Source organism: Topomyia yanbarensis, chromosome 3, assembly GCF_030247195.1.
Source record: "Topomyia yanbarensis strain Yona2022 chromosome 3, ASM3024719v1, whole genome shotgun sequence".
Taxonomy (NCBI): domain Eukaryota; kingdom Metazoa; phylum Arthropoda; class Insecta; order Diptera; family Culicidae; genus Topomyia; species Topomyia yanbarensis.
Window position 1 is genome coordinate 381,779,713 of NC_080672.1, and position 16,255 is coordinate 381,795,967.

Sequence of the window (16,255 nt, forward strand, 5' to 3'; positions counted from 1 at the left end):
GCGAACTAGTACTGTTCCAAAGACGATGGAACCGGTGGTGTGGTCTTTTGCTCTAGCAACCGGGAAATCACAGCAGACCACAATGATGATGATGTGATCCCAGACTCTGTGACGGAACATTGCGAAATTCGTTTATTGGAATTATAACAATTGTAAATGGTAGTATAACAGTGGCGTAGTAGCGGGATATTTTTTTTATTTTAAAGAAATTTGACAAAATTGAACATGTTAAAAAAAACCTGCCTAATATTTTAAATGGAATTCTCTAAGTATCATTTGCAAAAGTTATCTTCTGAGAATATTTCCTTGTAGTGAAAATTGGCAACAGATATCGGCACCTACCAGTCGGTTAGTTGTGGAGGCTAGGTCTAGTGCCGAGGACTAGACGGGGAGTTCTCGGCGAAGCGGGGGCAAAATGGATCCTGTTATCGTGACAAAACTGGGACCTAATTGGTTTACGAAACGGACATTGGTACCGAGAGAAATTTTGCCACATTCTGCAGTACTGCATTGACGGCGAGCCCTGCCGAATAGCGGGATCGAGAACGTTCATGCGGTTGATTTAACAAGAAGGATTGCGACGGCTTCTGATGTTAAGATGCCGTGAAAACGTGAGCCACGCAGTAGGTGGCGTCAAGTTTACTGGTTAATTGGGTCGCTCAGTACGCTACACGCTGCTTGTCTTAGAGCCAGACTTCGTGCACAAAGAGCAAGATCGGAGAGTGAGAGGGGAGCGCCAGGCGACGTTTCGAGAAGCTAGGGTCGTTTCAAACGAGAAATCATGCTTTGCAAGCCAGTTTGCCATAAGGAGCTGTGTTGAGAAGTAGACACCAATCCCTGGGGGACGCGTACCGAGTCGTGATGGCGAAGATGAGGACTCGTCGACGCCAGCACGATCCAACTACCTTTTCAACGACTCTGTACGGTGAAGACGAAGAAGCAAACACAGACAAGTGGCAAGTGACTAACGACGAGCTCAAAGAAGCGTCGATACGACTAAAATCAAAGAAAGCTCCGGTCTGAACCAACGAGGCGCTGAAAACTACAATCCTGGAATATCCGAACATGTTCAGGGTGGTGCTGCAAAAGTGTTTAGATGATGGCAATTTTCCCGAAATGTTTAGGGCGCAGAAGCTGGTGTTGCTGCCAAAGCCAGGGAAGTCACCGAGCGATCCAGCCTCGCATAGGCCTATATCTTTGCTGGACATATTCGGAAAATTCGTGGAAAGAATTATCCTCGACAGGCCGACGAAATGCGCGGAGGCGGCTGTGGGCTGTCCAAGATGCAGTTCGGATTCCGCAAAGTAGTATCGACAGTGTAGGCAATTCGGATAGTGCTCAAGAGTACTGAGAAGGCATCTAAACAGAAACGAAAAGGAGATCGATACTACACTGTAGTTACGATAGATGTGAAGAACCTGTTCAACAGCGCCAGTTGGAAAGCCATCGCCGCAGTGCTGTACAGAATAACCATGCTAGATCCTAAAGAGCTACTTCCATATTAGAGTGTGACTGTACGAGATGGACGAAAGGCAGAAGTCAATGCGAATCACAGTGGGTGTTTCTCGGGGCTCCATTTTCGGTCCAATTTTTTTAGAACGGGATGTGCGATGGGGTCTTGACACATCGTCTGCCTTACCACAAGACGGAGATGTTGTTGGTCAGCAACTACAAAGCGGTTCAGCGGATGTCAGAGGGCACGTGATTCCTGCCTTGTGTGCGGCGTGATGAAAAGCGAGCTTCTGGAGAGCAATCACCGGTGAGAAAACGTTCCGCCGTAGTAGGCTAGATTCACCGCCGGGGACTATCGAGTAGACCGCAATAAACCCGGGGGTTTGGGTTGCCGAGGTGCCGGACGCCACGAGCCACCCGGAATCACTGACCACGACACCCTACCGGTTGGCTCGAGAGAAATGTAGCGAAAACCTACAAGAATCGGATCAGGAGAACTTATTTCGTCAGGGAGCTCTCCGTCGGCTTAAGCTAGATTCACCGCCGGGGACTAGACTGAGTAAACCGTGACGGCACACCACCCCACAAAAAAAAAATTCTTACTACGCCACTGTATTATAAGCATAGGGTTACCTTCCATTGCATTTGATTTTATGTTATATTTGAGTGAATGCGCTATTCGGGTTAATGACATTCGGACAAGTGGTCTATTCGGGTTATGGCATTCATGTAAATGGTCCCTTCTGGTTGACGACATTCGGGTAAATGCTTTTCGGCTGAACGTCATTCGAGTAAATGACTTCCGAGTGAATGTTATGGAACCCTGTTATTATTTCACACAAATTCGATGCCGAATGGAAATATACACACGTGTTTATTATTATGCCAAAGGACCACTATGCCAAATGACCATTATGCCAAATGAACATTATGTTAACCGAATGTATCACCTGTTGGCACGCCAAATGAACTTATGCCAAACGACGTGCTCCCGCATGCGAAGCTAGTCGATTATAGCTTTACTACTCAAATGCACTCCTGTTCGGACAGGAGGCCACCAAAACAAATTTAACTCACTTCTTCCAATTGCAGCACCGGTGGACAAAACCGAATCGGGCCAGATGACGGTGATTATAAAAATCGAACAACCGGACATCATTCTGGTGGAGAAAATGGACGATATCAACTGTTATGCATTGATTCTGAACAACGAGATCTCCCTCAACGTACGTCTGGTGGGAGAAAGACAAATAATCAAAGGTGAGCTGAAGGATCTCTGCCTCTACTACGCAGAATTCAATCCGGAAAGACGTAACGATACGAAACACTTCGTTATTCATCCTTGTTCGGTGAGCTTGAACGGGTCTACACCGGAGGGCAAGGGTTTGCACCTTAGCTTGAACTCGACCAACATCAAAATCAGTGTGTCCCCAGCGGTTATTGAGCTGATGAATAATGCGCTAGTAACGTTGACAACAAACGACCAGATCAAGCTAGACGAGACTCAGCGAGCTTTGGAGTACAACGATTTGTGGGATATCAAAAGTTATGATCCGGACGATTTCTGGTTCATCAGACCTGAAATGGCAGAGGACGCACTGAGCTTGGAGTCTCTACGGACCATTGATATCAAAGAAGAAAAATGCATGGTGGAAGTTCCCTCTATTTCCCTGATCATAGAAACTGGCCTAGGGATCAACACCATCCCTATGTTATTTATAGAGACGAACATGCAAGCGGAGGTTTCCAACTGGAGCTCGGATATGAAGATTAGCAGCTCGTTACGCTTGAGTATGTCGTATTACAATCAGGCATTAGCACTGTGGGAATATGTGATAGAGCCTAATGAAATAGAGCAACCGAACGGAGCCATCGAAAACATTCCATGGGAGCTTACATTTGAACTGGAAGTTGACCGTCATGAGGACCGTTCCCGAGATCCAACGACGAAGATACTTGTCGGCTCTAGAGATAGCTTGGAGATGACAGTCTCTAAAACCTGCTTGGATGTAATTCAAAATTTGGGTAAAGCGTTCTCCGAAGCAATCAAACGCGAAGGAATTGTTAATGCAGAAATTCAAGCTCCATACACAGTACAAAATGACACAGGACAGGATATCAAAATAAATTTGATCGGAAGTGATTTTGTAATTCATCCTTCTCACCTGCAAGCGGGTCGGGAAGACGAATTAATCGCAATCGAGCAAACTGGAACTGAGGAAATCACCAGTTGTATCCTAATGGCGAATGGCAGGTTAAATCTGGAGCCACGTGACAAAGACACTGATCTGTCTATGTTGACTGTGATGCAGGGCAATGAAAATAGTGCTAAGAAAAAGTTCCTTAAAGTGATTGTTGGGGACACGGATAAGGAGTTGAACCTGCCAGTGTACAAGTCGGATAAGCGTTATTTCCCTCTGTATCGGAAGACGGATCAAGAACCGTGGGCCATCATTTCGGAGGTGAAAATAGAACATGGCTCGACAGTGGTAGTACTACGAGGAATCGTTCAAGTATACAACCATTTCACTGCTCCAGTGTATGTTTCTCAGTTTATTAACCACGAAAAGTACCTAGTCGGAGAAATTCGCCCGGGAGCATTTCTCAATGTCCCATTGTACTTTGTGTACAATGATTCGAAAGAATTTTATTTTTCGATGAAGGGATATCACTTTTCTGCTCAGGGAATCAGTTGGAAGGAGCAACCCAACAATTTGGAACTGATTAAGTCGTTGCAGTGCGACCCAATTAAAACGTTTGAACCTTTCTATATAAATGTAAGTATTAATTTCTAAAAAAAAACAAACCAGTTTCTCAAAGACTGTTCTTCTTACACAGGCCGTTCGGGAGCGACACGACGTTTTCCATGAGGTAACATCAAAGCACACGATGCTAAGTGCTTGTTTCGAGATCCATCTCCGGCCACCACTCATGCTACGAAATGCACTCCCCATCGGGCTAACTGTTTCGGTGGCAGGTTGTTCCGTACGACGGGATTTGCAAAACGAGGTCATTACCAGTTCAGAAAGTATTTCCACCACCTCCACGGTCGCAGGTGAAGATTACCTGGATTACGGTGAAAAACTGCTCCGCCCCGGGGAGCTTTTACATCTACCTACGGTGAAGACGGCGGCCAGGTCTGCAACGGAGACGTCCTACATCGTGGCGAGGGTAATTTAGCGATTTTCGGTTGATGTGATAAGTTTAGGTACAATATTGCCATGTTTTCAGTTGGTTAATTATCTAGAAAAAGACTGGTCCTGTACAACGGAAATTCCAGCTCAGCCACCAGAGTTTGGGGTGTGGACGTTCAACGCCTACGATTCCGTTGAAGTTATGTCGTTGCAGCTAGGTGTGAAGTAAGATAAAATAACAATAATAATTTAATCACATTGTTAATAATCGTTGGTAATTCTGTCAATAGATACGAACATCGAAGCGACGGTTTGACGTTGATTGTTTACTGTCCATTTTGGATGCTTAATAAGACGGGTTTGATGCTCAGTTATAGAGTAAGTATTTATTTTAACAAGATAATCTAATTTCAAAGCAAGAATCATACATACAGATCCCGTTTTGAAATATTCACCTTTACGAATAGGTTTGCTTGTCACAAATTCACTTTTAAATGAGTTGCTTCACGTTGTCGTATATTGCTACCGATATGTAATAGTGGGTGTTTCTCAATTCTGAGTTCCAATAGCATACTTTTGAATCAAATTTGAATTCCCGGTACTATATTATGATGGTCGAAATGGTAAAGTCGTATGCTCTTCGCTAATTATCCTTTTTCTTTTAAAAATAAAGGCTATGGCGGTAATTTGACCGAAAATATGGATAAAAACTGCGAGCAAGTTCAGATTCTTTTTTGAAATTTCACGTTATTCTATGCATACAAGTTTTGGTCCGATAAGTGCATATAGGTAGCATCAACACCCACAACAATTGTACATTGCACTACGTTTATACCGGTGTCAGTATTGAAAATGTTTTTTTTCTTCAATTGATACAAAAGTATGATCATTGAATATTAGATGAAACGACTAAAAACTGCAATTTAAAGCAAATGAAGAGAAGCATAGTCGCAGAAACATATCTATTTCCATTGGGGTTTTCGATTGATTGACACCGGTGTAGTGGAGTGCACTGAAACTGCACCGTTTTTGCACTTTCTTGCCGAAGTGCAGAAAACTGGGTATGTTCCATTGACACTTCTGCTAGAAAGTTCAAAACCAGTGCAATCCACTACACCGGTGTCAATCAATCGAAAATCCCACATGTTTATTTCATTTTTCGTCATACATATCTATCTACTAGAAGAATTTGATTATTTTTCTATCTATTCAATAATATAACTTCGTCTCATGCATATTGTCTTCTTATCCTTCTCATTTTTCTTTGTTTTCATATCTCTCTAATATTACGGGTACTGTGTACTGTTCGTCATCCATTTTCTGTATGTATTGTGTAAATTTATTTCGTCATTTGTTCCGTTACCACCTTCGAACGCTAGAAATCAAGAAAAACTGAGAAGAAAGAGTTGGCTGGTAAAACTACTTACAAGGTATTTCGCATCATAATTTACTCAATTGTTACTTTCTACTTTTCTTCCATTTGGCTGCTCATGTGTAGAAATCTTGAATGTTTTACTATTTTTATTTTTGACGATTATTTTAACATTTGTATGGTCACGGCAGCTTAGTTTCACATTTGGGGTGTAATCACGTGTGATGATTGTCCTCAAAGTTGAATCGAATAGAGTCTCTTACCGCACGTGATTCTTTCCTTTTGATTACTAATCAAGCAAACGGAGCACAATTTTCCCTTTCGAGAGTGTTGAGCTATTCGGTGAACAGCTTTTTTTTCTTTGTTACATGTTTGTACATCTCTGTGTTCGTTCCTATTCAGCATGTTCCTATTAACTTAAAAAATTCTATTGAATTTCAATCTCGATCCCTGCTATGTGGCCACCACCACTACTACCACACACACAAACCAATCACACCGAAAAATAAGTACACAAAACCTGTGTTAAATGTGTCAATAAAACCTTTTGCAGATACGAAGAGCAGGAATATGTCAGATGCTTTCGATGATCAGCTGTGGATCAGTTCGCAAAAAAGTAGGTCGATTAACGAACAGAAGCTGTATCGAGAAATGTATCATACTATGAACAAGTCGAACTAAACGGTTCATGTCGCACGTATAAATAACCATTCTGGGAGACAATTCATTTTGTTGTATATATAGGTAATCGGTAGAATATGCAATGGACTTTTCTCGTTTTCCGCAAGTACTTTGTTGCGAACATGCGTTTAGTCTGTCGAGAAATGTTTATACGCGAGCGCACACACACACAGACAAAACACAAACTTGGTGGTATGTATGTGTTGTATCTACCTTGGTATCTTCGGGAGCTTAGGGAGTATTTGTTTAGTCCCTAATTTTATGTATGATATGAATGTATAACAAACTTTGTGAGTTGATGTACGATGGGAGTGAATTTCATAAATTAAGTATTTGAAATCAGTCAAAAATATTTTTAAGATTGTAAAATGCTAATACTGTGGGCTGGAGAGTCATTGTAATTTCGTTTTTTTGTAAATAACTATCAAAATTAGCAAAATTAAAAATGTTCAGACGTGCCGAATAAAATAAATTGAAGTCACGTAAATAAACAAAATACGTTCTGCATATTTTGCGTACACCTACCTAATGAGCTATACCATGAACTGCTCTAGTTGCACGCAGCGCTCAATACCGTGTCGTTTTCTGAACCGACAGAGCACTATTTGCATTATTTCAAGCAGTATCTGAACATTTCGAATGGAGCCGAGTAACTCCCGACGTCCAGCGTATTGGTGGAATGAAAGGCTCAGCATCCTCCGTGTTGCCAGCCTAAAAGTCAGAGGACGCGTTCAAAGAGCAAGATCTGAGACAATCAAAGAAAAGGGGTGGCTAGGGCAGCTTTTAAACGCGAGATGGTGCTTAGTAAGGAACTGTGCAGAGAAGTAGATACTGATCCCTAGGGCAACGCTTACTGTATCGTGATGGCCAATATCATGGGTCCAACGACGCCAGCTAAAACGTGCACTAACGAATTAAAATTATCGTGGATGGTCTTTTCCCGAAGCACGACCGAACCGCATGGCCCCCAACACCGTACGTCGACGCAAACGGTGGAAATGCTGGTGACAGCAGTCTCCAACGACAAACTCCTTATAGCGGCAGAAAGGCTGAAAGCGAAGAGAGCTCCCGGCCCGGACGGTATCTCCAACTTGACACTGAAGACCGCGATCCTATCGTTTCCGGACATGGTCAGGATAGTTCTATAGAAATGCCTAGACTAAGGCTTTTTTCTGGATAGATAGATAATTCAGAAGCTGGCATTGAAGCCAAAAACCAGGGAAGTCACCAGGAGATCCAACATCACATCGGCCTATATACCTGCTGGATACGTCATCCACACAGTCATCGCGAGTACGGATAAAGCATCGAAGTAAAAGAGCAGGGGTAACCGCTACTGCGCTGTGGTTACGATCGACGTGAAGAACGCGTTCAACAGCGCCAGCTGGGAAGCTATCGCCGTAGCACTGCACAGAATGCGGGTTCTAAACTTTTTGTGCAAGGTTTCGAAAAGTTACAAAACCGTCTACGAGACGAACATGATGCAGAGAAGGATTAGGGTCACGGCGGGAGTACTTCATGGCTCCATACGCGGTCCAACGCTCTGGAATATAATGTACAACGGAGTGTTAACACTGCACCTCCCCTAGGGAGTCGAGATCGACGGCTTTGCAGATATTTTCGGTCACGCAGAGCCCCACACATACGAGCGTTCCAAGGGTAGAACCATTTCCATGTTGAGAAGCGCCACGGCGGACATGATTAAAACTATCAAGATCTTGATAAAATTATCTGAAACAGAAAATAAAATATGATTTTGAAAACATAGACTTGTAGTTACTCGATGAACCAAAAAATAAATTGAAAAAAGTTTGAATTTTGGAAAATGGCATCGTAAAAACCGTAAAATCTCATATGTTAAAGTAAAATTCACTCGCTTTTTTCGAAATAGGGATAAGAATTTATTCAGTTTTCCGTGGTTCATCGACTGACGTTCAATCCGTTGAATTGTTTTTGGGTTATCGTGTCCACCAATTTGAAAAATGCGGTTTCATAGAGCGATCGATCTGCGGGTGTGAGAGCTAATACGCGCGAGGAATGCATGACCATACAAAAGAACCGAGAATGCGCGAAACTATTCTAGAGGTTCAATACTAGCAATTAAGCCAATAAAAATCGGTTTTTTGTCCCTCTGCACCAGACGCCCCCTTAAATGTTCTGTGCTTTAGGTATCTCAAATGTCAGCTGATAACACGGTAAAAGCTCACCTTTCGATATCGTTACCGTACTGGGTATTCACTAAAACCATCAAAAGTATTTAAGCGGCCTGATTGAGATGCAAAGAAAGAAATAATTAGTAGGGGAACCCGGTGCTATTCGGACCTACTTAAGCAATTCGCCCTTTTAGGTAAATAGATATGAAAAAAAGTTACCGGTCAAAAGTCCTAATTGTTAGTTTGAAACCTCAGCTACATTTCCCGATCAGAAACACATAACAAGAATATTTCAAAACTATATCTCCTGTTGTTACTTGTTATAATTTTCTGTTATTTTAACTACTAACGAGACCAAATTTATAACACGATATGTTACGAAAATTGCATTCTGTTATAATCTTGTTATTTCATTCTGATCGGGTTTGGTGCCATAAAAGGTTCATTTACACCACTCAATGGCGCCAGGCGACGATCTCCAAACCTCTACGTTTTTCCATCCTTTTACAATGTAAGGGTACCCCTACGGGGCAATTCAGATCGTAATTTTTCTTTAATTTTTTTACAATGGAATTATGTTTACTTATGAATTAGTTACAAGAGTCACTCCTTAAGAAGCAAAAAAAAAATTGCCTTACAAAAACTTAATCTGGTATGTCACAGCTGTCGATTGGCGGCCCATGTATTTTCTTTGCTGTGGCGTGTGCAATGGTGTGCGCAGTCGCAAGCCGCTGAACTGTGGTTGACGGAATAGGGGGTCCGAATAGCCCCGTACGCTCATAGCGCACAAAAGTGGTGAGCGTCTCGAAAATATCTCTGTTTTCAACCAAACAAAAATCATTCCATAAAATAGGAGCCTCAAGCTTACCAAAACACTTACATTTTTTTTTCACTTTTATTTGTTGCTTTAATCACGGTTTCTCCATTATAATGAATTTTGTTTTGAGAATTGCTACACAACGAAACACGTTGTATCTCCTTTCTACAAAGAACAAAGAATCAACTTCAGCTCTCAAAATTAATGTTTCAGAATAGCGCTTCCACGAATATGTACGATAGTCAGAAAGTCTTGCTATTTTCTGAGAAATCGAGGGGGTCCGAATTACCCCCACTGTCTTAATAGCCCCGGGTTCCCCTATTTAAATGAAACTTTTTGTTCAAATCACAATGAACACTTTTCCTCTATATATTTCTGACTACCATAATGGTACTATCAATCAGCAATTGATTTTAATTATAAACTTTTTTACGTAAGCCTTTGATTTTGGTAAATACACTATGCAGCTGTACACAAAGAAAACTAACTTGTCAGCATTCTATTGGTACTTTTCCCAAACGGTATACTTACAACCAGTAGCTCGGTGTAATAAATTCGATGCACCCGGATGAATCCATCTTTGCGGAAATCTCGTTTTTACACGCTTCACTTTTAATAATTCACACGCGTCACGAAAAATTACAAAATTTTCTCTCGTCGCCACAGGTATTCGTTCGGAATATTAAATTGTGGACAGTTCTATAGAGTCGTGAAATTTGCAGTGACACTACCAGCAGCTTATATTGAACTCTTCAGTATTTGGAGTATTTGGTTTCTCTCCTATTCTAACTATATCTCTCGAATGGGTTCGGACTATTGACGGGTCAGAACAATGAGGACTCCTATTTTCAGACGCGTGTTACGATATAGAAGCAGCAACCCAGTGGATTGATTCTTGGCCACACCTGCTGATTTTGTCCGTAGAAAGATAACAAACTGTTATCAACCTCCAAGTGGACTATATAACAGATCGGCTTTTTATTTATTTTTTTCATTTCGTTATATTTTTCTAAGCACCATTTTCAATAAATAAAGTCATCAAAACTCTACTTTGAAAATACGTGCTATGGAAAGGTAACTATTGTGATATTGGAGCGGTCCAATGATGGCGAGACGCAAATGATAATAATACATAAAATACTTTAATAATTTAACAAATATAAAATGCTTCGAGCAACTTTATCACAAACTGACTATCGATGACAGCTTCGGCTTCATCTCCGGTCACCGCTACCTACGAAGGCGTCTGTCACACTGAGTTGAGTGGTGATAAGCGGTCCTGCCAACACCTCCCCTCTTTAGTAAAGGTGATACAGTTCATACCTCACTGGCGGTCTTCGAAGTCTGGAAGACTGGCCAGTATGAATCGATTCTTGCTGTGGGTTGTTATGAGGTGTACGTGTGCGTCGACGTTGACTTAGACATTGCAATTCCACCATAAGTTCGGTCGGCAAGACGAAAGGTGTTTCAGCTTCCGACTCCGGTATCACGCTGTTCAGACCACGGTCGTCCAAGAGGATAGCTAGAGGCACTTGTGGTCTTTTCACTGCTTCTGCTGTTTATCCATCGTGCTCAGCTCCGTGCCGAGCAGTCATTTGGTTGCAGTATGATCTGACGAGGTCATGTTTCGATGACAGCCAGATGTTATACATGACACTACCTATTCGCTAGATCACTGTTCTTGATTGCCAGCTCTACTTGTTATTTCGATAAACCTTGACCCAGACCAGATCTTGCAAGTTGTAGTTCCGTTCATTGGTTCCGTGCTTCCGGTTGAACTGTTTTTCTTGACCGGAATTCTGGACCTTGTGCGATGGCGTTGGCGAACGTAATGATTCTAACGATGTGCGTACTGGTCTACCAAAGATATGTTATGCGGGAGATTTCCCACCAAGTGCGTTGCGACACGGCGTTGAACGATAGCAGAGAAGAAAGGCGTCGATTGCCGCATAGATATTTCCCCCCCCCCCTACGGTGATCTTTTTGAGGGACCTTTTAAACGTATCGACAAATCTCTCCGCCAATCCGTTTGACAGCGGAGAAAAGGTGTAGGTGTAGTCAAAACTATCCGTATGCACATAGAAGATTGTAAAATCTTAAAGGAGTAGCATTAGTGCCCATCGCTGTAGACAGTTGGCTGTGTAGATGGGGATACCCTTTTTCGATCCGAAGATTGTTAACCCATTCATGGCCATGGTGTTTGTGGACAACAACGTTTTCAAACAGCTATAACTTTTGATCAAGGCAAAATTTGCACAAAAACAAGTAAGGGTAATAAATGTGACTATTACCTTTCATTTGAGTATTAATAGTTTCAAGGACCAGCTATAGAACTGAAGTTATTGCAATTAGTCTGATTGGATTCCGATGGAGCAGTGCTGCCAGGAACAGTTTACGTTGACGACGGAAAATGAATTCTTCATATATCTTCGTTATGTTGAAATATTATTGCAAATTTATAAAACTTATCAATTTAGACTGTTTTTGGCTACATTTTCCACGCAATTGGACTATAGTAAATATTCTAGGAGAATTGTATTGAGCATTGGAAGATAAAAATTGAGCAGCTTCTAGCACTGCAAGGGAAGCACCTATCTTTATGAAAAAAGGCTTGTCGTGTTTCTTGACCCCACGGTTTTCAAGGAAAAATGGTTAAGATACCCTGCATGCACTAGAAAAAAGTTGGACATGAAAGGGTTAAAAGTGGTTTATGATCGGTCTCCAGAGTGAACCGATGACCGAAGATCATCCTATGGAATCGCGTCACTGCAAATACCAGCGCCAATCCTTCCTTCGCGATCTGACTGTAGTTGCTTTCAGCAGCTGTCAGGCTGCGGCACACGTGACAAATGGCTTTTATTAATCCATCGGGAAACTTATGTGCGAACGGGCACCCAACCTGGCGTTTAACACATCTGTCGACACGATTGTGTCGCAACAACGATGATTGGAGAACTTTACGGAACCGATCGAATGATTTCTGACATTCTGGCGACCACTCGAACTTTATACCAACTTTGAGTAATTGATCAATACCCGGAGCGTGCGAATCCCCTTGACGTACTTGCCGTAATAGTTCACAGCACCTAAGAACGCACGCAATGTTGAGATGTCGTGCGGAGGCGGCATGTTGACACTCGGTGCTATTTTCTCTGGGTCCGGTCGTATACCGTCAGCATCGAGAATTTGGCCCCGGTACATAGCCTGGCGCATTTTGCAGCAACATTTTTCGATGCGCACAGTGAAGCCGTAATCTTGCAAGCGTTCAAGAACATTATATTTTTACCATTTTTGTTAACCATTTTTTGTTAACGATCTATTGAGTCAATTTGTCTACAGTTGTTACGACATTTAATTAGCAAGGCACTGGAAGGTGAAGGTGGTTTCGACAGTATGAAGTAACAAGTTACTTTACGCTTGTTCGGACATGCCGTAGACTCAGGTGATTCGCATTTCTAATGCCAAAAGATCTTGACTCCTATGGTAGCAGACAAAAAGTTAAGTCGCCGGTGAGCTCTAAGCTTGCATATATGATCCTTCCACGCTTTCTCCCTTCAACTCCTTGCTCTCCCTTGAGTACTATGGCTCTTAATATTGAAAAATATACTTCACCTTCCAGTCCCTTGCTAATTAAATGCCGTAACAACTGTCGTTCAAGAACAAGCTGCAGGTTGTGTTGATGCTCCTCTTCCGTACGTCTTCCCAACAAAATGTCATCCAAATAACCAGTAGTGCACTCAAGTGCAGCAAGCATTGCGTCCATTAACTGTTGGAAGGCCCCCCGGCGCTGCCTTGATACCGAGTGACAACCGGGTAAACTGAAATAGGCCTCAGTGTGTGTGTGAGAAGCGGTTGGCTGGCTTCGTCCACTTGTACCTGAAGGTAAGCATCGGATAAGTCGATGTGACTGAAAATCCGACAGTTGGCCATTTTGGTAAAAATGTCTTCCGGCAGAAGTTGTTCTTCTCAAGTATCGCATTTAGACCAGTCGAAAATCCGAACAGTTCCATTCGGTTTTCGTACGACGATAATGGGTGCTACCCAGTCCGAAAAGTCGACCTTCTTTATGATCCCAAAGCTTTCCAACTGGTTTAGTTCGTCTTCTACGACGCTCTCCATACTGTAGGCAACCGGTCGTTTTAGACGAAACACTGGTTTGGGGCTTCCCTTGAGCACGAGCTGCACTTGAGTCTTGTTACACAGACCCATTCGGTGAGTAAAAACATTGGGAAACCGATCCTGTAATTCTACTATACTTCGGAGTGCCGATGTGATTGCAGAATGACGTAATTGGCTGATTTCACAAATTGAACAGGTCCATCATGTCAAAGCCTAAAATGTTGAGATTGGCATTAGGAGCAACGACAAAAACTTACCCTCTCTGGTGACGTCATTGAGGGTAATATTGCCTTGCACCTCCGAGACGAGTTTCAGCAGCTCCCCAGATGCTGGCTCCGTTTAGCTACCGCTTTGAGCCGTGTTAAACAAACGAATTATAAGAAAACTAAACTAGTAGAAATCTACTTGTATAATAGCTTGTGCTGCCCATAATCGCAAGTCAATCCCATGTGGATAGGTAATTCCATAGAACATAATAAATATCCGACTATGGGCAGTATGAAGATCTGCTAATTACCCACTGTATGCTAATTGTTGACGTTTGTTGCCTTATATGTTGCTTAAGTTAAAATAGTAGATGTGTTTACTATTATGACACCAGATCGGAGGTGGTTTTTGTGTTAATGTATCGTTGTGTTTCTAATTATTCGTTGTGTTTTGTTTAGGATAGTAGGTATAGAAGCCTAGATTGTCGTTAGCGCCCCGTACTACTTTTTCCATAAGCTACTGTAGCAGTACTAAGTAGTTCAGTTCATATGTAGGTAATCCAAGTAATACTCACTATTACATTAAAGGCAGTTACGAACTCTAGTCTTTTGTATCTAGTGTCAAAGAATAAAATTTGTTTCCCGCATAAAACATATCGGAATTAACAAACAGGTTATTCTTATATAAAAAATCGCTTCTTTTCACTTCACACGCAGTCGAACGACGAGAACACCAACATCCTCTACCATCCGCCAGAGTACGAAGGCCCAATTCTTTTCTCGTTCCGTGAAAAAGTGTTCTTTGGTAAGAAGAAAGCCGCCATCCGCGTAGACACCGGAGAATGGAGCGAGAAGTTCTCGCTGGACGTTGCCGGTTCCAGCGGCGTGATCGCTTGTCAGGCCAATAATATGACCTATCAGGTACCAGCTTAACATTATTATTCATTGAATTTGTATACTCAAACTATTGAATTTCCAGATCGGAGTACACAACACTCTCACGCACAATTCACTGACGAAACAGATCGTGTTCATGCCTTACTTCGTACTAATCAATCGAGCTGACTTCGACGTAGAAGTTCAGGAACATCTACGTCCGGGTGACCCCTGGACCAAAGTTACGGTGAACGGTTGCGTACCCCTCTGGCCCAACAATGAGGACAATCGAATGTTGCGAGTCAAAGCTGTTGGTTATCCACAAATTACAGCCCCGTTCAAATACACTGAGGTGCAATGTACGCTCTTACAGCTGAAGAACCGTTACGGTGGCATAAACGTGGATGTACACGTCACTGAAGGTGCCATTTATATAACCTTCACCGGGTATCACGCTGGTGATGCTCCTGCGTTGCTAATTAACCATACAAGCGAGGTGTTTGCGTTCAAAGAAAAAGGTGATGTGAACGGGAAAATTCTAATGCCTAATCAATTGGTTCTCCACACATGGATAAATCCAGCCGGCGAAAGAAAAATCATGTGGGACAGTGGATCGAAATTGGTTTCTGTTGAGAACGATTTACGCCGAGACGATATAAGCGAGTTTAAATCACCGACTGATAGAGACATTTTCTGGGTCTCCTTCCTGAATGGAACTCAGCGAGTTCTGCTGGTAACAGATAATGCCAACATCGCGTACGGAGTGCACAGTGCTAGTCGATTGGATCAAGTGACGCAGGAAATAAAGCTGGAAATACATGGAGTTGGTTTGTCACTGGTGAATAATATGAAACAGTGTGATCTTATGTACATTGGAATTGCCAGCTCTGGTGTTATTTGGGAAGAATGCAAACGATCCGGCCGTTTCAAGCAGATGAAGATCCAAGAGACCTACTACATGGAAAACGCATACCAGCATTTCCTGCGTGACACCGAAATCGGAACATCGACTAGCAAAAAGTACTACTTGGAGGGTGAAAAACGTGTCGAAGTGGATTTCAACAACATGATCATCAGAAAATCGACGGATCGGGCCGTTAAGCGTACCTTTTACCCGGGCCTTTGGTTCGAAATCAAATCATCCTCCCACCAGTTGCAGTTCCATGCAAAAATCAATCGAATTCAAATCGACAATCAGCTAGCAGATTGTATTTTCCCCGTAGTTCTAGCACCGATTCCACCACCAAAAAGTGTTGCCGCCACCACCGAGTTCAAGCCGTTCATCGAAATGAGTATGGTGCAGAGAATCATACCTCACTCGAACGTAAAGCAGTTCAAATATCTACGAGTGCTCATGCAAGAGTTTCATGTCAAGGTAGATCTACTGTTCATCAATGAAATATTCGAAATGATCAGTACGGAGATCACCGAGGCGGAAGCGGTGA

The 16,255-nt window shown here is 42.5% G+C and overlaps 1 protein-coding gene across 7 annotated transcripts in view; it reads left to right on the top strand.

Moving 5' to 3' along the window:
* Positions 1 to 16,255, top strand: part of LOC131693786 (intermembrane lipid transfer protein Vps13) — a 49,869-nt gene that overhangs the window by 31,357 nt on the left and 2,257 nt on the right. For 6 of the 7 annotated variants that reach the window (XM_058981918.1, XM_058981916.1, XM_058981921.1 and 3 more), the window contains 7 exons: positions 2,545 to 4,229; positions 4,291 to 4,623; positions 4,684 to 4,811; positions 4,877 to 4,964; positions 5,966 to 6,016; positions 14,652 to 14,855; positions 14,914 to 16,251. In XM_058981918.1, coding sequence (XP_058837901.1) covers positions 2,545 to 4,229; positions 4,291 to 4,623; positions 4,684 to 4,811; positions 4,877 to 4,964; positions 5,966 to 6,016; positions 14,652 to 14,855; positions 14,914 to 16,251 — 3,827 coding nt within the window. The remainder of the gene's footprint in view (positions 1 to 2,544; positions 4,230 to 4,290; positions 4,624 to 4,683; positions 4,812 to 4,876; positions 4,965 to 5,965; positions 6,017 to 14,651; positions 14,856 to 14,913; positions 16,252 to 16,255) is intronic. The other variant, XM_058981922.1, reaches the window with a different exon arrangement.